The sequence below is a fragment of the Doryrhamphus excisus genome, linkage group LG1 (genome assembly GCF_037039965.1).
Source record: "Doryrhamphus excisus strain RoL-2023G ecotype Guam linkage group LG1, RoL_Dexc_Guam_v1.1, whole genome shotgun sequence".
Classification (NCBI taxonomy): Eukaryota; Metazoa; Chordata; class Actinopteri; order Syngnathiformes; family Syngnathidae; genus Doryrhamphus; species Doryrhamphus excisus.
In genome coordinates, this window is record NC_136357.1 from 267,021 (window position 1) to 289,043 (window position 22,023).

At 46.7% G+C, this 22,023-nt stretch overlaps 4 protein-coding genes across 4 annotated transcripts; 3 read left to right on the forward strand and 1 right to left on the reverse strand.

The window, feature by feature from the left end:
* Nucleotides 1–500: 500 nt before the first annotated feature.
* On the forward strand, nt 501–5,217 carry ccdc77 (coiled-coil domain containing 77). The gene is made up of 12 exons (XM_078798213.1): nt 501–536; nt 970–1,016; nt 1,094–1,280; nt 1,349–1,491; nt 1,575–1,671; nt 1,753–1,840; nt 1,931–2,022; nt 2,111–2,259; nt 2,802–3,135; nt 3,233–3,358; nt 4,534–4,686; nt 4,764–5,217. The coding sequence occupies exons 2-12, from the start codon at nt 982–984 to the stop codon at nt 4,908–4,910; spliced, it is 1,551 nt and encodes a 516-aa protein (XP_078654339.1). The 5' UTR covers nt 501–536; nt 970–981; the 3' UTR covers nt 4,911–5,217.
* A 174-nt stretch (nt 5,218–5,391) lies between these two features.
* hdhd5 (haloacid dehalogenase like hydrolase domain containing 5) lies at nt 5,392–13,220 on the forward strand. The gene is made up of 8 exons (XM_058075447.2): nt 5,392–5,668; nt 7,234–7,443; nt 7,509–7,621; nt 10,248–10,341; nt 11,327–11,360; nt 11,442–11,616; nt 11,684–11,872; nt 11,941–13,220. Exons 1-8 carry the CDS (start codon nt 5,561–5,563, stop codon nt 12,323–12,325), a joined length of 1,308 nt encoding a protein of 435 aa, XP_057931430.2. The 5' UTR covers nt 5,392–5,560; the 3' UTR covers nt 12,326–13,220.
* ccdc34 (coiled-coil domain containing 34) lies at nt 12,078–15,788 on the reverse strand. The gene is made up of 7 exons (XM_058075451.2): nt 15,627–15,788; nt 14,797–15,072; nt 14,598–14,712; nt 14,293–14,400; nt 13,940–14,098; nt 13,738–13,867; nt 12,078–13,076 (listed from the first exon to the last, which is right to left on the reverse strand). Exons 2-7 carry the CDS (start codon nt 15,057–15,059, stop codon nt 12,901–12,903), a joined length of 951 nt encoding a protein of 316 aa, XP_057931434.2. The 5' UTR covers nt 15,060–15,072; nt 15,627–15,788; the 3' UTR covers nt 12,078–12,900.
* A 736-nt stretch (nt 15,789–16,524) lies between these two features.
* slc15a5 (solute carrier family 15 member 5) lies at nt 16,525–21,781 on the forward strand. Its single transcript, XM_058075459.2, has 9 exons — nt 16,525–17,311; nt 18,015–18,237; nt 18,972–19,141; nt 19,339–19,559; nt 19,645–19,831; nt 19,951–20,139; nt 20,339–20,470; nt 20,558–20,666; nt 21,271–21,781. Exons 1-9 carry the CDS (start codon nt 16,957–16,959, stop codon nt 21,407–21,409), a joined length of 1,725 nt encoding a protein of 574 aa, XP_057931442.2. The 5' UTR covers nt 16,525–16,956; the 3' UTR covers nt 21,410–21,781.
* Nucleotides 21,782–22,023: the final 242 nt, after the last annotated feature.

A 22,023-nucleotide genomic window follows, 5' to 3' on the forward strand; every position in this document is an offset into this window, starting at 1 on the left:
TCACTTCCGGCTAGGGCTTTCACAATAAAAACATTTAGGCGGTAAAGTTTTGCATTTATGAATGAGGCTAAATCAAATTGAATTGAATCCACCTTATTCTATGTCATTTCATTCAAGTTATTTTCACAACGTTTCCTTGAAAAAAAGCACAACAATGAGCTTTTATTTTATTTTTTAATTCTAAACTACTTTCGGACCTCTGATGAAGGTGGGGCGCTTGACAGAATTACCCACAAGAGGTCAACCACTTATCAGCTAATATTTGTCACCACAGTGCAGATTGAATACATATAAGGAAATATTATTGATTACACAAAGCTATGATACGGTAATAGAAGTGGTGGTATTATTATAATGGTGTCATTCATAATTCGGTACCGTTGTAAGGTTTGTTATTGTCACTTACTTGTGCTACCGCCAGATGGCAACATAGTCTACTATATCCCTTTTCACGCCGACGAAGAAGAACAGGAGGCGTAAACTTCCGTGTTTCAAACAGCTTCATCGCTCCCAACTGGAAGAAGACAAAACAGCTGGTAGGTAAAAGTACGACTAATGTGTCGTTTTGACTCTTAACTACTAAAATGCCTTTGGTACATTGTCGTTTAATTCACCACTTTTGCAGCGATCATGAACAAAGGTTTTATTTATGTCTTAGTCCGAAATGAAACGACTCATCAACGTGTCTATTTGTGTTCAGATATTTGAAAATGGTAATTCTATAATATAAAATAACATGGCGCCCTCTCCTTGGCAACAGGTTTGGAACAATCCTTTGATTTGATGTAAATCCAACATACTGTATATGAGTTATACATTAGCAATACACATTTATATTTTTATTACTTAAAATATGATGTGAAAATATACATTTGCTTGTGAAATATACCGTGGTACTGCTAAGATGTGCACTCATAGCTGAACGCGTAATAGAAAACCTGATTCTAGTGCTTCATTTGTGGATTTCAGGTTTGCGTGGGGATGGGATCACCCAAAAAACATGCAGTGCCACACAGGTACCATGACCAGTACGGAGACATGCAGTATTTGGGGGGTATTTAACAGGACTGACAAGTCGTGTTTCAACCTGCAGAGCCGGTGTGCATACTCCTGGTAAGGAACTGGAGTCCATACTTCCCCCCATCAATGAGCGCTTGGCATACCTTCATCCCTCCGGGGAGCTTTTGGAGTTCTACAGGAGTAAGATTTCCAAGTTTGACGGAGAACACGAGCAGCTGCTGAAGATGCTGGAGAAGTACAAGAGCATCATTGAGAACCAGGTGAGGCGCCGCATGTCATACCTTGGCCAGGTGATACCTGAACCTCCATCCTTACTATCTCACGGCAGCACAAGTTACAGAGTGAGGTGCGGCAGCGGGAAGGAGAGATCGCAGAGCTTCAGAACGCTCTGAGTGACATGCAGGTGTACCTGTACCAAGAAAGGGAGCAGTCTTTGCGGCTTCATGCGGAAAATGACCGACTGAAGATCAGGTACTGCAGCAGCTGGGGTCCAGCGTAGTGCTGTGATGTCATGCCGTCGTTCTACCAGTCTGCTTTCTGTTTACGATGCCAAGGGAGTTGGAGGACCGGAAGAAAATCCAACACCTTCTCACATTGGTGGGTCATGACGATGGCGAGGTCACGTATTTCTTCCGGGAGCCTCCCCACAAGGTAGGCTTCTTCAGCGGAGGTGAATCTGATGCTCTGCTTGCCGCCCACCGTGGAATCTAATTGTGTGAAACGTCGCCTCAGGTGAGCATCAAACAGAAGCAGTTGGAGCCAGAGGAGGAGAATCTGAATCTCAGGCCAACAAAGTTGAGGCCAGTCGTGACCAGTAAAGGTTTGAAACTGCATTTACTAATATCACAGTCGAGTAACGTACGGTGTTGTCGTGGCGCCACCTTGATGCACACCTTCACACGTTTCTTAGCAACGACTATTAAGAGGGCAAAAACTGCTGATCCAGGAGCCGGCGATGCTTTGGAAAAATATAAGAATGACAACCATACATTGATACTCCAGGTCAGGGCGGCATGTGATGGCGTTGCTATTTTTTTCAATTCCAACTTATTCCCAACCAATTTGTTCCGCTTTGTGCTTCACTTCCCAGGTGGAGGCTCTGCAGGCTCAGCTGGAGGAACAAACCCGGCTAGCCAAAGAACAGGTGGAGTCGCTCCAGGAGGACCGACAGATTAAAAGCGAGGAGGTCCTGGCTGAAAGGCGGAGAGATGAGCAGCGCATCGCCGCCCTGACTGACAAGTGAGATGGCCGTTTATTGTGCAGTAGTCCCTCGTTTATCACGGGTTTATCATTGGTGCCAGACCCGACTGTAGTGGTAGTGAATGAATTTCTGGGAAGTAGGATTCCTTATTTCCAAATGGAATATTTTTGTAGTTATGGCACAGAAAACCTGTTTCTCATCTTCTAAATGCCGTTTGAAAACATTATTAGAGCCCTTTAGACTGGAAATAACAACCCTACAGTCACCTTTACTTCCATAATACAAACTACAGTAGATGTAACCAAAGAAAACATCCATTTAAGACTCGTGCTTGTGTTTGTGTGTGTGTGGACAGGAAGTGATGTGGAGGATTCACGGTCGAGTGAGCTGGAGTACGGCCACAGCAGTATCTATCTTATTGTTATTGTTGTTATTATCTTATTATTATTATTATTGTTGTGTTAAGATGAGACCATTAGTCCTTGCAATGAAAGCCTGTTGTTCTGCTGCTTGATGTTCAAACGTCAAACATTCAAACCTGGATTTCTACACAAGGGTGTTCTTCTGTTTGCTCCCATAGGCTCCAGCAAACCCAGAACCTACTATATGAAAGCACCAAAGATTTCTTACAACTAAAATTTGACGCAAGGGCCCAGGAGAAGCGATGGCTGACGGAGAAGGACTCTCTCCTCGGGAGGCTGGACACGTGTCACGAGCGCCAAAGGAAGGCCACGTACGCGGGTACGGAAGGGGGGCGCCCCCAGCGGCCCAGCAGCAGCGCCCAGACTCAGGCTGACCTAAGTGGAGCTGCCGGGGTCGGCTCCGGTCAGGCTGCTGCTTCTACTGGGACCTCCACTCGGGTCAGAGTGCAGCCTCAGCCAGACTTCAAGCAGAAACAAAAGGAGGACATCAAGGTACGTACGTACGTACGTACGTATGTATGTACTTATGTATGTACTTATGTACGTATGAAACACACATAAGGTGACTTCCAGTATTTGATGGTTTCAGGCGATGCATGCGGATGTAAAGCAAGCCCAACACATGGCGGAGATGTACAGGGAGCAGTGCGTTGCTCTGGAAACGGAACTGGCCCAAGCCAGGGAACAGGGGGACGTAGGCAGGGAAATATTTAAGGTACGCTTTCTCATATTCATATTCATATTGGCAGCGTTTCTCACAGGCGAATGGTCTAATTAGCACAACTGGCCACGGGGAGCACTGGGGGTTCCACGTCCCACCCTGGGGGTGCTTATGGATGGGGGAGGAGCCCACGTTGAAAAAAGGGCGACGCAACGGTCCCACTTTGGGGTTTGAATTTGGCAGCATCATGGTATCATTATATCATAAATCAGTATCATTATATCATAAATCACTGTCTATGCTTGAATACGGCCTATTATTCTGCAAATGGAACAAATGTTGCCGTTATTTAGCATAATGAAGCATTGTCAAGCATAACATGGCTAAAGACCAGAATAATAAATATACTGGAACAGAACAATAAATCCAATAACAGCTGCTACTGTTGTGGCCGTAATCCAACTAATACCTGACTGAACCCCCCATGTCACTTCCTGTCCACACATCCTGAAGACGTTCTTGTGTGTGGGGGGGCTCTAATAATGTTAAAGAAACTTAAAGGGGATCTGTTATGCTCATTTTTGACCCTTTGTATTGACTTGTGGACTCCCGTGGAGCAGCTACACCGTGACACGCACAGGAAGCTTTCTAGAACTTCCAGAATCTATTCACTAATGACATCCTGTACCCACATGTACCTACCAGTGCTCACATGTACCTACCAGTGCTCACATGTACCTACCAGTGCTCACCTGTACCTACCAGTGCCCACCTGTACCTACCAGTGCCCACCTGTACCTACCAGTGCTCACCTGTACCTACCAGTGCTCACCTGTACCTACCAGTGCTCACCTGTACCTACCAGTGCCCACCTGTACCTACCAGTGCCCACCTGTACCTACCAGTGCTCACCCGTACCTACCAGTGCTCACCCGTACCTACCAGTGCCCACCCGTACCTACCAGTACCCACCTGTACCTACCAGTACCCACCTGTACCTACTAGTGCCCACCCGTACCTACCAGTGCCCACCCGTACCTACCAGTGCTCACCCGTACCTACCAGTGCTCACCCGTACCTACCAGTGCTCACCCGTACCTACCAGTGCTCACCCGTACCTACCAGTGCTCACCCGTACCTACCAGTGCTCACCCGTACCTACCAGTGCTCACCCGTACCTACCAGTGCTCACCCGTACCTACCAGTGCTCACCTGTTTGATGCACGCAGGAGCGTTCTGATAAAATGGCAAAGCGTCTCCAGCTGATGACTCAGCGTTACGAGGCACTGGAGAGGAGGCGGGCCCTGGAGGTGGAGGGTTTCAAGACGGACCTGAAGCAGCTCAGGCAAAAACTGAAAGATGTGGAAAAACAACTTCTTCAGGTAAAGTTGTCCCAGAACATTCCTGGGAAACGGACGTACGAGCGTTTTTATTGACTTCTCTTGGCTCACATCTTCAGGTGACCCTTAGTGTTGGACCTAACCAGGACCTAGCTATCCTCCATGAGGTCCGGGAGAGCAATACCAGGACCAAGAAGGTCCAGAGTGAGCTGATGGCGTTGAAGGCCAAGATTTATGGACTGGAAAATGAATTGAGGTTTAGCTGAGGAATGGATGGATCTTTTTTTTTTACTTATTTTTTCTGACTTTAGCCCGGATGAAGTTTACAGTGTACTTGTACTATGGTTTTTATTCATACAAACGGGATACTTTTATACCAATAAATGTCTTTTTAAGTCCGGTACTGACATGTATGGCTGACACTTTGTCTACACAGGAACGAGAAAGGATGCAACTAATACTTTGATATTTTGTGCTATATTTCAATAAAAAAACTACTACAAAGCTTTATGATACGTTTTCTTTTTGGAATATGACTTTATTCCCATAATATAACTTGTTCCCCAACCTACTCTTGTAGTCCTACAATATAAATATCTGACGCATATATGTCGTTTATGACATGTAAGCCGAGTCACTATCGCCGAGTAACGTTTCGTTTCCCTGAAACGGAAAGTCCGACAAAAAAAACTCAAGCAATGAGCGTTTCCGGTTACCAGCGTGACGTATGGCGCATGCGCACTCAACACCGACGATACAATCCCAGGAGCAGACAAACCAGTTGATTATTGATTTGAAGTTTTCGTTCTCTCCGGCCGAATAAAATACCCCAGGGTTGTTTTAGCGTTTAGCTGGACTTTTGCGGGCTAATGTCGGCTAGCGTCTTTGGTCTGTCGCGGCATTAAAAAGACAAAGAATGCAGGTAGCAAGGTGTTTGAGTACCTGGAAGCTGATGCAGGCAGGCTGCGGGAAAGCAGGACACCAACTGGTCGCTTCGCTTTCTACCTGCAGGACTTCCAGCCATGTAAGTCATCCGGACTATGGGCCATGTTTAACCATCCTCGGGCTGAAGGTCGGCCTACTTTGGTAGTCGCTCTTATCGCTCCTGTGTACTTTTTAGGGCTCTGCTTCAAAGTCTCGGTTTTGTTCAGAATAGGATTCAATAAACTCGCCGTGTAATATTTAGCTTTACCACAACTCTAATGCAAATATAAATATATTATATACTTGCTATGGGAATATTCTAGTCGTTATGGCATAGAAAACCTCTTTACGAGCGTCTAAAACAGGCTTTAAAAACATTATTAGAGTCCTCTGGACATGAAGTAGCAACCCAATAGTCACCTTTACATCGGAAATACCCAATGAAGTAGATATAATACCCAATGAAGTAGATATAATACCCAATGAAGTAGATATAATACCCAATGAGGGAGATGTAATACCCAATGAAGTAGATATAATACCCAATGAAGTAGATATAATACCCAATGAAGTAGATATAATACCCAATGAAGTAGATATAATACCCAATGAAGTAGATATAATAAGACATTAAAAATAAGCCATTGAACATTGAAGACGCAAGACTCGTGCTGTGTGTTTCAATCAACGTCTTCCGGTTTGGGGACAGGAAGTGGCCTTAGGGATGCACAGTAGACTTTTAGCTGGCGTAGACCACAACGGCATATCTTGTTATGATGATAACGATCGCTATTAAGTTAGTACTCCAACCTGCAGTAAAAGCCTGTCGTCTGGTGCTTGTGTGTCGCTAGTGACCCCTAGTGGCCAGTGTGGGCTACAGCTTATCAACGTATTGTAGTTCCCATGCTTATGTAGTAACATTTAGTAGTAACATTTAGTCCTACAGATGGTCGTCAACCACAAAACATCAGAATGCTCTCCGTCATTCATCCACACTCCTGGCCTGTTCCGCTAACAAACCTGCGACCATATATTGTGGGGGTGTCCAAAGTGCGGCCCGCGGCACATTCAAGAAAATACAATTTAACAAGAAATCTACACAAATGGAAAATTTAATTTAATATTCATTCTACCATTCTAGCAAGAAAAGTTGTCATTTTTGGAAAATTAGAATAAAGTCATAATATTAAGAAAACCTAATTTTGTTGGATAATTAAAGAATAAAATATTGAAATATTTGGAAAAAGAAACTGACAGTGGGCATTTTCCGCTGAGCATATCAACACACATTTTTAGAAAATATCAAAGTGGCAACGTTCACTCTGAAAAGGTTTGGACACCCCCGGACTTCAACTTGCAACTGTACATTTTGAGGCTAGATTCTTCTCCTGTATCCCGAAGCTTCACTTTTGCATCTCACAGCAACGATGGTGTGTTCAAGGGCCGTCAAACAAAGTGTGAAGCCTCAACGCTTTGGCAAAAAACTACGAGTGAGCATAAAGAGTAACGGGTGGGACAGCGGTTAGCGGTCAGGAGGCGGGGTATGTTGATTGACAGGCCCACCTTCAGCTCCAGGTAGAGAAGAGTCCAAGCGGTGGTCAACCTAGAGTCCCTGAGCATCACCAACCGTGGGCGGCTGCTTTCACTGTTTCGTCTCCCGTCCAGCTGCCTCCACACGGCTCCTTCGGGCTCCTGTTCGACATCGACGGGGTGCTGGTGCGGGGTGGAACGCCGATCCCTGCGGCCAAGAAATGTTTCAGGACCCTGGTGGACAAGCAGGGCAGATACAAAGTGCCCGTGGTGTTCGTCACCAACGCTGGGAACTGCCTGAGGCAGACCAAAGCGGAGCTTCTTTCACGTCAGCTGGAGGTGGAGGTGAGAGGAAGGCGCCAGTTCAACGCTTGCTTCCAACGTTCCCGTGGTCGCTTTGTGTGCCTCAGGTGTCGCCGGACCAGGTGATGCTGTCCCACAGTCCTCTGAGGATGTTCACGCAGCTCCACCACATGCGTGTGCTGGTGTCGGGGCAGGGTCCCGTTGAAGAGGTGGCTCTCAAGTATCCTGTCTTCATGTGTTAGCATGTGTCCTCTTAGCAGTTTTACTAGAAAGACACTACCTTCTTAGGACGTATTAGTATGTGTCCTCTTAGCAGTTTTACTAGAAAGACACTACCTTCTTAGGACGTATTAGTATGTGTCCTCTTAGCAGTTTTACTAGAAAGACACTACCTTCTTAGGACGTATTAGTATGTGTCCTCTTAGCAGTTTTACTAGAAAGACACTACCTTCTTAGGACGTATTAGTATGTGTCTTCTTAGCAGTTTTACTAGAAAGACACTACCTTCTTAGGACGTATTAGTATGTGTCCTCTTAGCAGTTTTACTAGAAAGACACTACCTTCTTAGGACGTATTAGTATGTGTCTTCTTAACAGTTTTACTAGAAAGACACTACCTTCTTAGGACGTATTAGTATGTGTCTTCTTAGCAGTTTTACTAGAAAGACACTACCTTCTTAGGACGTATTAGTATGTGTCTTCTTAGTAGTTTTACTAGAAAGACACTACCTTCTTAGGACGTATTAGTATGTGTCTTCTTAGTAGTTTTACTAGAAAGACACTACCTTCTTAGGACGTATTAGTATGTGTCCTCTTAGCAGTTTTACTAGAAAGACACTACCTTCTTAGGACGTATTAGTATGTGTCCTCTTAGCAGTTTTACTAGAAAGACACTACCTTCTTAGGACGTATTAGTATGTGTCTTCTTAGCAGTTTTACTAGAAAGACACTACCTTCTTAGGACGTATTAGTATGTGTCTTCTTAGCAGTTTTACTAGAAAGACACTACCTTCTTAGGACGTATTAGTATGTGTCTTCTTAGCAGTTTTACTAGAAAGACACTACCTTCTTAGGACGTATTAGTATGTGTCTTCTTAGCAGTTTTACTAGAAAGACACTACCTTCTTAGGACGTATTAGTATGTGTCTTCTTAGCAGTTTTACTAGAAAGACACTACCTTCTTAGGACGTATTAGCATGTGTCCTCTTAGCAGTTTTACTAGAAAGACACTACCTTCTTAGGACGTATTAGCATGTGTCCTCTTAGCAGTTTTACTAGAAAGACACTACCTTCTTAGGACGTATTAGTATGTGTCCTCTTAGCAGTTTTACTAGAAAGACACTACCTTCTTAGGACGTATTAGTATGTGTCTTCTTAGCAGTTTTACTAGAAAGACACTACCTTCTTAGGACGTATTAGTATGTGTCTTCTTAGCAGTTTTACTAGAAAGACACTACCTTCTTAGGACGTATTAGTATGTGTCTTCTTAGTAGTTTTACTAGAAAGACACTACCTTCTTAGGACGTATTAGTATGTGTCTTCTTAGTAGTTTTACTAGAAAGACACTACCTTCTTAGGACGTATTAGTATGTGTCCTCTTAGCAGTTTTACTAGAAAGACACTACCTTCTTAGGATGTATTAGCATGTGTCCTCTTAGCAGTTTTACTAGAAAGACACTACCTTCTTAGGACGTATTAGTATGTGTCTTCTTAGCAGTTTTACTAGAAAGACACTACCTTCTTAGGACGTATTAGTATGTGTCTTCTTAGCAGTTTTACTAGAAAGACACTACCTTCTTAGGACGTATTAGTATGTGTCTTCTTAGCAGTTTTACTAGAAAGACACTACCTTCTTAGGACGTATTAGTATGTGTCTTCTTAGCAGTTTTACTAGAAAGACACTACCTTCTTAGGACGTATTAGCATGTGTCCTCTTAGCAGTTTTACTAGAAAGACACTACCTTCTTAGGACGTATTAGCATGTGTCTTCTTAGCAGTTTTACTAGAAAGACACTACCTTCTTAGGACGTATTAGTATGTGTCCTCTTAGCAGTTTTACTAGAAAGACACTACCTTCTTAGGACGTATTAGCATGTGTCTTCTTAGCAGTTTTACTAGAAAGACACTACCTTCTTAGGACGTATTAGTATGTGTCTTCTTAGCAGTTTTACTAGAAAGACACTACCTTCTTAGGACGTATTAGTATGTGTCTTCTTAGCAGTTTTACTAGAAAGACACTACCTTCTTAGGACGTATTAGCATGTGTCTTCTTAGCAGTTTTACTAGAAAGACACTACCTTCTTAGGACGTATTAGTATGTGTCTTCTTAGTAGTTTTACTAGAAAGACACTACCTTCTTAGGACGTATTAGTATGTGTCTTCTTAGCAGTTTTACTAGAAAGACACTACCTTCTTAGGACGTATTAGTATGTGTCTTCTTAGCAGTTTTACTAGAAAGACACTACCTTCTTAGGACGTATTAGCATGTGTCCTCTTAGCAGTTTTACTAGAAAGACACTACCTTCTTAGGACGTATTAGTATGTGTCTTCTTAGCAGTTTTACTAGAAAGACACTACCTTCTTAGGACGTATTAGTATGTGTCTTCTTAGCAGTTTTACTAGAAAGACACTACCTTCTTAGGACGTATTAGTATGTGTCTTCTTAGTAGTTTTACTAGAAAGACAGTAACTCCTTAGCATGTGTTAGCATGTGTCTTCCTAGCAAGTGCTAAGGTTGCATCCTTTCATTTGTGTCCGCGTTTGGACACCCCTGGTCTGGTATGTTTAGCTCCTTCTTGGAAAGTACCAAAGCTTGTGCGTGTTTGCCTTTAACCAGATAACCTCCAGCCTGGGCTTCCAGAACGTGGTCACCATGGATGCTCTGAGAGAGGCATATCCGCTCCTTGATGTGGTGGACCACAACAGGAGACCCAAGGGTCAAGTGAGTTGAGGTTTAGGTAGCTCTGGTCTCCGTAGACCTTAGCAGCATCCAATCACTGAGCAGCATCGTGCGGGTGCACCTGACGTTGTGGATGACACTCGAGACAGTGGACAGTCCAGCGGACAGTCCAGCGGACAGTCCAGCGGACAGTCCAGCGGACAGTCCAGCGGACAGTCCAGCGGACAGTCCAGCGGACAGGCCCATGCCTGATGCTTTGGTCCTGCACCTTTGGCCACGTCTCTTTGTGAGGAAGCCTTCTGGACGCTCGAGACCCACAGGGTTGACACCAGGGCGACGGGAAATGACCTGCCACCTACCCTCAGGGCTGCTTGGGCAGAAAAGGTCCTCACGTCTTAGCCGTCCTTTCCGTACCCAATAAGGTGGCGTTTACTTGCCCGCTAGCATGAGCAACAGCAGCCGCCTACTAGCGCCTAGTTCCACAGCATTTAAACAGGCACACTTTGACTTCCTGTTCAGTGCAAAGTAGGCTTCAAAACAAAAGGCTCCCATTTACTGGCCACCCAAAGCATGTGGTCATTTTGAGGCGATGAAGCCAATCACAGGGGTTCTACCGTATCGTGGAGGTGTCGGGTCACGGGTGCAGACGGTACACGGGATTGGTTCTCCGAGAACAGGACCAGATGGGTTTAACTTTATTTCTAAAAAAAAAAAAAGTACAAGAACAAAACATGACAATCTATAGCAGCCTGCTAGACATTTTCTGCTACCGGCCCCGCCCCACCCCACCGGCCCCGCCCCCACCCCCAGAGACAAAGAGACTATGTTGGACCGAAGGGCTCACTTGGTTCATGCTGTTGTTCTATGGAGGCAGGAGATGAAACACGTGGCAACTTCCCGAGTTCATTTCCATCTCCTTGATTGTGGTCCCAGGCCTACCCCCCCCCCCCCCCCCGACATGTAGTCAGCCTTTAATCCAGATGTTGCAGCTCTCCTGTGTAAGGATGGCGTTTGTCTTGTCCCCCAGATTCCAGCCAGCAGAGGTTTGCAGCCAATAGACGGTACGTTGGAGCACTTGGCCGGCGATGGAGATGTTACTAAAAGGAGACCTGAAGCTAATGTCTCTTCACCTCTTTGTCCAGCTGTCATTTTATTTGGTGAGCCCATCAGGTGGGAGACCAACCTCCAGCTCGTTGTGGACGTCCTTCTGACCCACGGAAACCCAGACAGCAATTGGAATTCCACGCCGTACCCTCACATCCCAGTGCTGGCCTGTAACATGGACCTGCTGTGGATGGCCGAGGCCAAGAACCCCAGGTAGATGTTAGATATCCAGATCCACATCACAGATGCGACCATCACTTGTGTGGTGGCTTCCTGGCAGGTTTGGTCATGGTATGTTCCTGGTGTGCCTGGAGAGCGTGTACAAGAAGGTGACGGGTCACGACCTCAAGTATGAGGCTCTGATTGGTAAACCCAGCGTGGTGACCTACAATTACGCCGAGCTGCTGGTCAGGCGGCAGGCCGAGAGACTTGGGTGGACCACGCCCGTGAAGAGGCTGTACGCAATCGGGTGAGCCACTCCGTCCGCCGAGACTTGGTCCGCACGCCGCCCTTGTTGACCCGAGCCTGTCTCCATAGCGATAACCCCATGGCCGACATATACGGCGCCAACCTCTACAACCGCTACCTCCAGACGGCTCAGCGTTCTCAGGCTCAGAGGCAAGCGAGCCGCAGCGGATCTTCTGTCGATGGCGGCGGGCCTGCCATGACGCCCGGCGTATTCGGGCCGGGGGTGGATCTCCCCGAGGCGTGCAGATCCATTCTGGTGTGTACGGGGGTGTACAGCCAAGACCAGAGGGAGCCGCCATGGCACGCCACGCCAACGGCGCCCGAGCGGCGCATCTTCCACGGTCATAGGGACTTCCGCTTTGACCCCAGCCTTACGCAGCCCTCCTTTGTAGTGCAGGATGTCCAAGACGCGGTGGAGCTGGTGTTCCAGCAGGAGGGATGGCCGCTCCATTAGCTAGCATGCTAACCACGCCAACATTTCTATGCAATTTCCACTTGATGAGGTTGGCCATGCGGGTACGTAGTAGTACGCAGACCATTGTTGGATTCTTCACCTTTCTGTACTACAATGTGGTTCAGCACATGTCATGGTACATTGTTTACATACGTGTACATACAGTGGAGAGGTGTGAAAAGGTTAGGGCACCCCTGGTAATGTTCCTGATGATCACCCATGATCACTATTGGCCTGTTTTATTTTCATTTGTACATTTCATGAAGGAATGGTGCATTGAGGAAATTCTTTAATAATAATAATCCTTTCTGAATCTTCCTAAATAGGCGTTTTACTAACAAACATATTATGTTGATACAATAACCCGACTTATGTAATCGATTGGGCTTTCTTCTGCTTAATGACGCTAATTAAAAGCATCCTATATAATGATCCTATTAGTCACCAACCGTGACCTCATGCAGTGCAACTAAAACAGACCGTTTTGGAAATCCAAGGACTTCCATCTGGAATGGTTGCAGATTCTGGCAGATCTAGAAAGCTTTGTGTGCTGGTCCACAATCAATTCAAAAGTGTCATCGGTGTGCGTTTCTGAATTGACCTGCTGCGCCGCAGTACTGATGTCTTCTTTGGTCTTTCTGAGGCTTCCTTCTCGCTGTGCTTTCAGGCGATGTTTCTGGAGGGGGGGTGTGAATTGGCTTCCATGGGATTGGGTTGTAGAAGCCGGGTGGCGGGTGGTATCCCCAAGCACCTGCAGTGGGGAGTAGTAGAACCCAAGAAAAATATTTTTTTTCAAATATTAAGCATTTTGCAGTACAAGCAAACATGGCCATTTCCCGTTAGTGGAACGGCCCAACAGCCCTCCTTGCTCCTCCTTGCTCCTCCTTGCTCCTCCTTGCATCCCCCAGCGAGGCTCGCCAGCCAGCCAGGGTGAGTTGCTGCCCCGATTGCATCATTCATCATCTTGCAGGAGGACCGACGGCGTTAATGACATGATTTATTATATTATATTATTTATGAATGCAACATGGCGTAAGCGACCATCAGCAGAACGGTTGGAGCAATAACAGTCCCGAGACCTTTCACTTGGAACAAAGGCACCCTGTTCCTTTTCATTCATCTCACACACACTTTCATCGTGACCACGCCCATCCCTCCTCGCCAAGATGGTGGGAACAGTTGACAGGAAGTTTCCTGCTCGTTGGGGCTGCCTCTACAAAACGGTTAGCGTGAGGAAGAGGAGCTCCGGTTGACTTTACAGATCGATTGGACCTCGCCAGACCTTGGCTGGTGGGCTGAACGCCCCCCCCCCCTCCCCCTCCCACCAGGGCCGGCACAGGAACCGTCTGCATCTATTAAATTGTCAACCTGACTTGAGAGCCTTTGGATTATTTCACAGCTGATATGCTCACCTGTGGGATCCCGAAGGCCTTTAGGAGTTCTTCTGCATTTCTCATTGTGTTTTGCCAGCCATTCCTTAAAGTTGTCCTCTGCCCTCCGCCGTCGCTCCTTCTCCTGCTCCTCCTGCAAGCTTGCCTTCTCCTGTCACCAAGAATTGAACCCAGTCAAAGAGTATCCACATTGAAGCAATGCAAGAAACCGGCTTGGCTTTACTTTCTCCTTTTTGGCCTTCTCCAACCTCTCGTGGTTCTTCTTCTGCAGCCACGCTTGATACTTTTGTTGCGCTTTCTGTTCCGTCTCTCGTTGCTTTTCCTGTCGCTGACGCATCGCCGCTTCCGCTCGGCTGCTTTTGGCAAGTTGCTCACGTCTTTCCTTGGATGACAGGAACAAAGGTCAGCATTAGAAGCACAAGGATGGTCCAATAAGACGCCATCGTGCTGCTAGCATTATATCTCGCCTCCAAATGGCCCCCAACACACTTTAGACACCCCCGCTGTGCCCCAGTGGCAGTGGCCAATGGGGGCAGGGTGCTGCCATACAAACAAGGAGGGGGAACCCCTGGTCACCTGTTCTCGTTTCATCTGCTGCCAGTCTCGAATCTTTTGTTCCTCCATCCTCCTCTTCTGCTCTCGTTCCGCTTCTTCCTGTTCCTTTCTTTCTTGGCGTGAACGCTCCTAATTGTCGAGAGACAGGAAGTACTTCAGTTTGGGGCTGCAGTCACAAAAGCAACAAATGCAGTACTGATGGACCAAAGTATGAAAGGCTAAACACCAAGTACATTCGTAGACATACGCTAGTTTTACCTTGCAGGAACTTCAGCTGCACTTTGATTACTACGCTAAGAATGCTCGACAAACTCTTGCCGACTTGCCTCATCCGTTTTCTTTTTCAACCTGAGCTGGTTTTCTTTTATTTTGTTAACCAGCCACATTTCCCATGCGCTGAGGACTTCAGGTTGGGCGTGTTCTGCCTTCCATAGATCAGGTCTAGGAAGAAACGGAAGCACAGACTGGGACAAAGGTCTGGAACGCTTCTAGTAGTAGTAGTAGTAGTATAAAGCCAGGCAGTACCTGAGGGAAGAAATACTGCCTTGGTGCGTGTACTTGGGGGATGTCTGATGCGTTGTACTGAGCTCGTCGTCTTCATCGCTCTCATAGCTGTCATGGTAGATGGGGGACAGCAGGGAGAACGTGTCGTCGTCCTCGGGGAGGACGTCGATGGCCCCCGGGTCTCCGGCCGGGTGGACGTGTTTTCTCTCGTTGGCCTTGAGAGGAGTGGAGCTGAAGTCCTCGGATGCGAAGGCGGGGGAGGAGGGCAGCCACCATCCAGACATTACTAGTGGAATTCTGAAGCGGGACAATTGGAGATTAAAAGAAACTTTGCTTCATGGTGGGAAATGACCCGATACCAAGTAAATATAAGCATCAAGTATCGCGATATCGATGGATACGAACTTTACATGATTCTACCATTCATTTATTGATCATTATAATTAGAATATTGGAGGCAAACACCAATAATACCGTTATTACATATAATACATACAACTCTTGGAGCAAAATAAACAATGGAGAGCACAGCTAGTACGGGCTATAGTATTCATACTATTGATACTCGCATGGCTCCATCTACTACTACTTCAAGGTACTCCAAAACCAATGTCATACATTCCAAATAAGGAACCCATGTCGCTTTCATCGGGTGATGCAAATAAAGCCACTTTCATCGGTTTGATGCGAATAAAGCCACCAAGAACACACTTAGCTAAGTTGGCTAAGACGTTAGCATCAAGATGGAACTACTCGCTGCTAGCTAAGTTGTTTAGCTCGATTTACGTGAAAATATCCTTCAAGTTTTCTCTCCTTTGCTTAAATAGCAGCGAATCCGTGTAAATACTCACTTTAACGCTTGAATGTTTAACTGTTCGGACTTGATAGAAAACGGGAGCGCTTTTCCTGCAGGAAAAGCAGACTACAGCTGGCCATTTCCCATGATGCACCGCGCACCTAAACAACGCCGGCTTGGTCACCATGGCGACGCTGAATGTTTGACTCTCCAGAGGGCGGAAGCCCGAGTCATCAGGTGGAATCGCTGTTTTGCTAAAGTGATATATATTTTGTATTGTGCTCTGCATCGACGCTGACGTCACATTCAATCATTTTGCCGAGATGTTATGCTCATATGATCAGCTGATGGACAGCTGATGGACAGCTAATGTGATCCCAGTGAACCCTAACTCTCTTTGTAAGCGTTTAGACCCGTCATGTAGACCTGCTACCTAGTCTAACCTTCACCTTCTGCTGCCTAACGGAAGGCTGCTGTCCTGCAGTCTCCGCCCTACTTCACATCATCTGCCCAAATACAGCAGGCATGCCAAAATGAGTTGGAGCGTTTTCTCGAAGAGCTGTGGTATTCTGTGAGCGCGTCTGATCGTGTGAACGTGACGAACATTTTGTTGTTTGCCCGTGGTCAGGACTTGGACTAGGCTGCTCCAAAGTCTTTGTTCGGTTTTTCAGCAAGTCTTCCAGGTCCTGAAGCAGCAGAACAGGCCCAGACCATCACACTACCACCACCATGTTTTACTCTTGCTACAATGTGGCGTTACTTTTACAGCAGATGTGATGGGACTTCTTCCCAAAGGAGACCAGCCTTAAGGTTCTTTTTGTTCTGCAGTGGTTCTGGTCTGGGAACTTTGGTCTTTCTTATGGTGGAGTCATGAACACTTACCTTAACTGAGGCAAGTGAGGCCTGCAGTTCTTTGGGTGTTGTTGGGGGGTCTTTTGGGACCTCTTGGATGAGTCTTGGCTGCGCACTTGAGGTCATTTTGGTTGGCCGGCTGCTCCCGGGAACGTTCACCACTGTTCCATGGTTTCAGCATTTGCGAATACTGGCTCTCACTGTGGTTGGCTGGAGTCCCAAAGCTTTAGAAATGGCCTTATGACCTTTTCCAGACTGACAGATGTCAATTCATGTCAGTTATGTTTTACATTAGTAAATATTCCCACGGCCTTCTCAGCGCTGTACGACGTCTTAGCGTTGGCATCCTTTCATGTTTCCCCATGTGGCCCCCCGTGAAAAGGTTTGGACACCCCTGCAATAAAATGCAAGGCTACTCAGCCAGCAGTCATGTGACATGTTGCTGCGGTAGCCCCGCCCCGGCCTGAGCCGCTCCCCTCCTAGAAGACCCGCACTTCTTCACATCCACACACCACAGCATTACACGGGGTGGGATGGTGGCAGGAGAAGTCCAGACACTGCCCGAGGGCAAACGCCACCCAAGGAGGTTCTCCAAGACACCTCCTCATCCGGACCGGAGAGCCTCCCCCAGAAGCCGCAAGAAGCTCCAGGTCATCATCTGCGTTCTGCTGGTGGAGCTCCTGGAGAGATTCACCTTCTTTGGCATCGTGTGCAACATGATTCTCTTCTGCACCGTCAAGCTGGGCTACGACAACTACCTGGCGGCAACCGTCAACCTGTGCTTCATCGGAGCCAGCACCCTGACCCCCGTGCTGGTGGGATGGTTTGCTGAAACCTGTCTGGGGAGAACCAAAGTGCTGTACCTCTCCGCTTTCCTCCATTTCTTTGGTAAGGAAGGTGATGGCTGGATGTTTGCTGATGATCACGCTTGGTGAAGACAGCACTCAGCCCCCATTGGCCGCCATTGTTATTGTTTGGATCTACTCTGGTTTGAATTCAATTGTAAACTGTCCTCGAGACCCCTAGATGTGACCAGAGTAGGTCCAGGTATGCTAAGACTTTGAATGTGGTTGGCAACGTGCAGCGTAGAGGCCAGCACATTTTCTCATGGTTTTTTTCTATCAATCATTTCTATTCATTGATTCATTTCCTAATGATCTAAATCATATAGATCAATACATTTCTTCATTAGATTTTGTGGGGGACAAAGTCAAATATAATAGCAGACAAAAGATTGCTTTTTTTACATAGCAAACAATAAGGGATGTCCGATACTGCCATAAAACCGATATTGACCAACTGTCACTTTCTGCAGCCGATATCAGCCGATACGGATATGTGTCACATGACATATCTCCTGTGGTGGAATGGACAGCATCTTTTTAATATGGCCTAATAGCGATATCCACCTATCGTATTTTTATGGAGGGTCGGTAATTATTATCTTCTCATAACGTTTTTATTGCTTTCTTTTCAGTGTGGTCATAATGATCCATGGTGATGTCATGATGGCAGCCTTTTTTCTTGTGTTTTATGATTATGTTGTATTCTACATGATGGTGTACCATCTACGTCTACATACCATCTACAGGCACGGCCATGCTGCCCGTGGTGGCGTTTCCTTTTGAAGACTTCTACATCGACATGCATCATATGAGCCATAAGTTGGACCCTCAGGAGCAGCAGGCCCTGTTCTACACCGGCCTCCTGGCTGCCGCCCTGGGCATCGGGGGCATCCGGGCCATCCTTTGCCCCCTGGGGGCGTACAGCTTACAGAGCTACGATCAATATCAGCTACTGGGCTTCTTCAACTGGTGGGTGACATCAACATCTCCTCACGGTTCTTCATCTAGGTTTTCCCGGGCATGGGATCAGCCGTAACTGGACTGTTCGGGTCTTCTTAAGAGACCTTTCGCTGGAGTCTAGTCTAGTCTGAGACTATAGGTACACTATCTAGTCCGTCTGGAGCTGTCCTACCTAGTTGTTCAGCATGAAGCGATGAAGCTTGCTTGGATGAGAGGCAAAACATCTTTTAGAACAACCTGAACGGTCCAGTTGCCATCGGTCCAATCCTAGATCAGGGGTGTCCCAAGTGGGGCCTCTGGCTGGTTTTTGTTGGCCCACATTCTAACAACACAACTGAACAAACAAGGGCAAGAATGGAAAAATCACCAAGAATAAAGTCAAATATTCTAGTCATTCAAGTTATCCAACCACAAAAAGCTCTCATTTCACCTAAATAATGTCATCATATTATCTTATCTTAGATTATAATAAATAATATTCATGGAAAAATCAGCTGCATGAAGTAGAAATGTTGAAAAAAGAAAGATATTAAAGTATTAAAGTCTAAATATCATGATATCTGAGTATCATATTTTGAAAATCAACTCCCATTTTGTGTGAATAAAGTACCAACTATGAGAAGAAGACCAAGGCATCTTGGTTGAGGTTTGAATCCCAGAAAGATGTCTGGTCATTGAGTGTGGACGCTGGCTCAACACCAACACATGACTTGTGGCGTGTGGTGTGTTTTCATCATGTGTAGGTTCTACTGGTTGGCTAACCTGAATTCCACTGTTGTGTTTCTGGGTATTGCTTACATCCAGCAATCTGTGGCCAAAAATCTGGCTTTCCTAATCCCCTTCGCCTCCGCACTGCTGGCACTCATCGCCATCCACATGATGCGCAACAAGCTCACCTACAAACCCAAGAAAGGTAAGACACACCATTATTTATGATTGATTGATTTGGCTGTCCGAGCTTCCATCCATCCGTTTTCTATGCCGCTTATCCTCACTGGGGGGGTGTGCTGGAGCCTATCCCGTATACAGTATGCTAATCTCCTGGAGATGTCGTTTGTTCGTAGACACCATGGATGATTGAGAGCCTTTGTCTTCTTGTCTCTGTCAAAGGCGGGTCCTTGTTGACCACCCTGGGGGTTTTCTTGAACTCTCTGAAGATGTGCTGCCTTCACTATCGCCACCTGAGTGGGGATGTGCCGTCATGGCTGGACCGGGCCAAGGAGAACAACGGCGGCCGCTACAGTGAGACTCATGTGGAGAACGTCAAAGTCCTGGCCAAGCTCTTCCCTCTTTATGGCCTTCAACTGTTGTACCGAGCCTGCGTCACTCAGGCAAGGCCCTGAGGATATGCTAATATGCTAATGGGGGGGGGGGGTCGCCCCTGTTCTAACGTGCTGAGACACCTTTTCCCTCCAGATCCCGTCCGGGTACTACATCCAAACCATGAACTCAAACCTCCACCTGAACGACGTGCTGTTGCCGATGGGGACCATGAACGTGATCAGCATCGTCCCTCTGCTGATGCTGGCCCCCCTGATGGAGTGCGTCACCACCTTCTCTCTCTCCTTGGCCAAAACGCCGCCCGCACCCGCCAGAGTCGTCAGTGGGTGTTTCCATCTCCAGTGATGCAACATATTGTCTGGCCCGTTTCCTCTAAAGGTGTGTGCAAGGCCCGTTCTGCAGCCTCGTGTCCTCAGCCCCCCCGTCTGTCCCCCCCTGCAGCTCTCGGACATGCATGTGCAGCTCTCTCCGTCCTGGTGGCGGGTTTGTCGGAGCTGCACCGGAAGGCGTTCCCCCTGGTGGAGCAAACCCTCTCCGGGAAGGTCCTGCAAGTGTCCTCCATGCCATGTTTCCAGCTGGCGCCGCAGTACGTCTTACTGGGGTTGGCCGAGGCGCTGGTCACGCCCGCATGTGAGTGACCAGCACATGAAACCTTTCACTTTCCTTCCCTCCCTCCTCACACTGACTTATAAATGTCGTCAGAATGTTGTATTCTGCTGTAGAACCCTGAATGAGGCTTGGGGAGGCTCAAAAGGCTCGCTTTGAATATCCATATGAATATATGAAATATATGAAATATGCTCTGTATGCCTGCCTATCTCCATGCCAGGTTCCCTCATATCTTTCCAGCTGACCCCCGGCCACATCCGAGGAATCTCCTTGCACTTCCTCACTCTGTCCTATGGGGGGGGCTGCTTCCTGGGGGCCCTGTGCATTCAGCTGCTCTACCTGGTGTCTGGCGGTAAGGACGCCATACTGTATGGTAGTACACGTCCAGTACTGTCATTCAAAGTGCGCTACCTCATACAGCGTGATGCGCCGTTCGCAGGTAACTTCTACCCGACCGTGCTGCATGATGGGAATCTGGAGAGATTCTTCTTCCTGATGGCCACCCTGATGTTGATCAATACTTTTATGTGCTGGACTGTAGCCCACAGGTACTGTACTGTGCATCGTGTGTGTATGTATTACTTCATATTGTCTGCACCAAGTATAAAAACATCCATCGTCATTAGCCGACGTCAGGCAAAACAGTCATCGCTCGCCATTTTGTGGTTCAAACGTCCATCGATTTTGAAAAATTCATGAATCAATGGATGACCCATATTGTTGGTCAAAATGCATATTGAGCAAATTTGACATATTGTTGGCCTAAATGCAGCTTTTTGTAAAATACAAATGGCCGAATGGTCTACAGCCAATCAGAACGCAGGATACAATACGAACGTTATGGTTCTATTTTTATCAGGCTATTGCCTGCCGTGGGCGCCTGTTCGGCACGTGACCACACGTCTTCAACACGAGTAGGCAGCACCCCCTAGTGGTAGCAGTAGTAAATACAACAACACAACAGCATGATACTAACCATTAACAATAATAGACTTAGCTTCAAATACATATTTGTTGGCCTTTTTACAATGAAAAAATATCAAAATGGCCCCCGTATCCTTGGACTTCTCCCATACACCTTCGCTTGGATTTAAAAAGTGCAGCTGGTGTCCCTCAGACGGTCCCTCCAACATGTGTGGTGTTCCTCTCCAGATACTTGGATTTGAGTGTGCGGGGCCAAGCGCTGCCCATCAGCCCGCTGACGGAGAAGCTGCTGCAGTACAAAGCACGCCTGCGCTACTATGACACCTTGGACGACTCCTACGCAAACAACTCACACGACACGCCGTGACCGTCATCTGGACATTCTGTGGCGCTGGCGCTGCTTACCACTGTGTCTCATTGAATCGTGTACTTTTGACCTTGATGTCACGACCTGGGAAGACATGAAAGTATTTAGCCACATGGGCTGTCTATGGTTGATTGCTTTGCACAGGGGGTGTCCGAAATGCAGAAAAAACAGCCGATTGAAATTGATACTAGTTTGTTCACAAATATCAAACTGCCCCACGCATCCTTTCATTCTATGTGGCCCTCAATGGACACCCCTGATTTAGAGCAGGTTCTTGCAATACTGAATAAAGAAGTGCCTGTATAGAAAGTATAAAGCTAAAGCTATAGCATGAAAGTGTGTTTTTCTATCCAATGCACAACATCAAACTATTCCAAAGAGACTTTTGAATAGGTGGTGTTATGGCGTTTCCGCATTTATGTATGTCCTATATGTAAAGTGTTCTATTTAGCCCACAAGAGGGCGCCATTGTTACATTGTTCAGTTGAGAATCCTTCCACGAATAAAAGCGTAAACTATTGTGGCCGACGTTTCGAAGTTCACTAAAGAGAACAAAAGCTGCGTCAGAGTTTCATTCATTTATCACATTTGACATATTTTGGGCCTTATTTGAG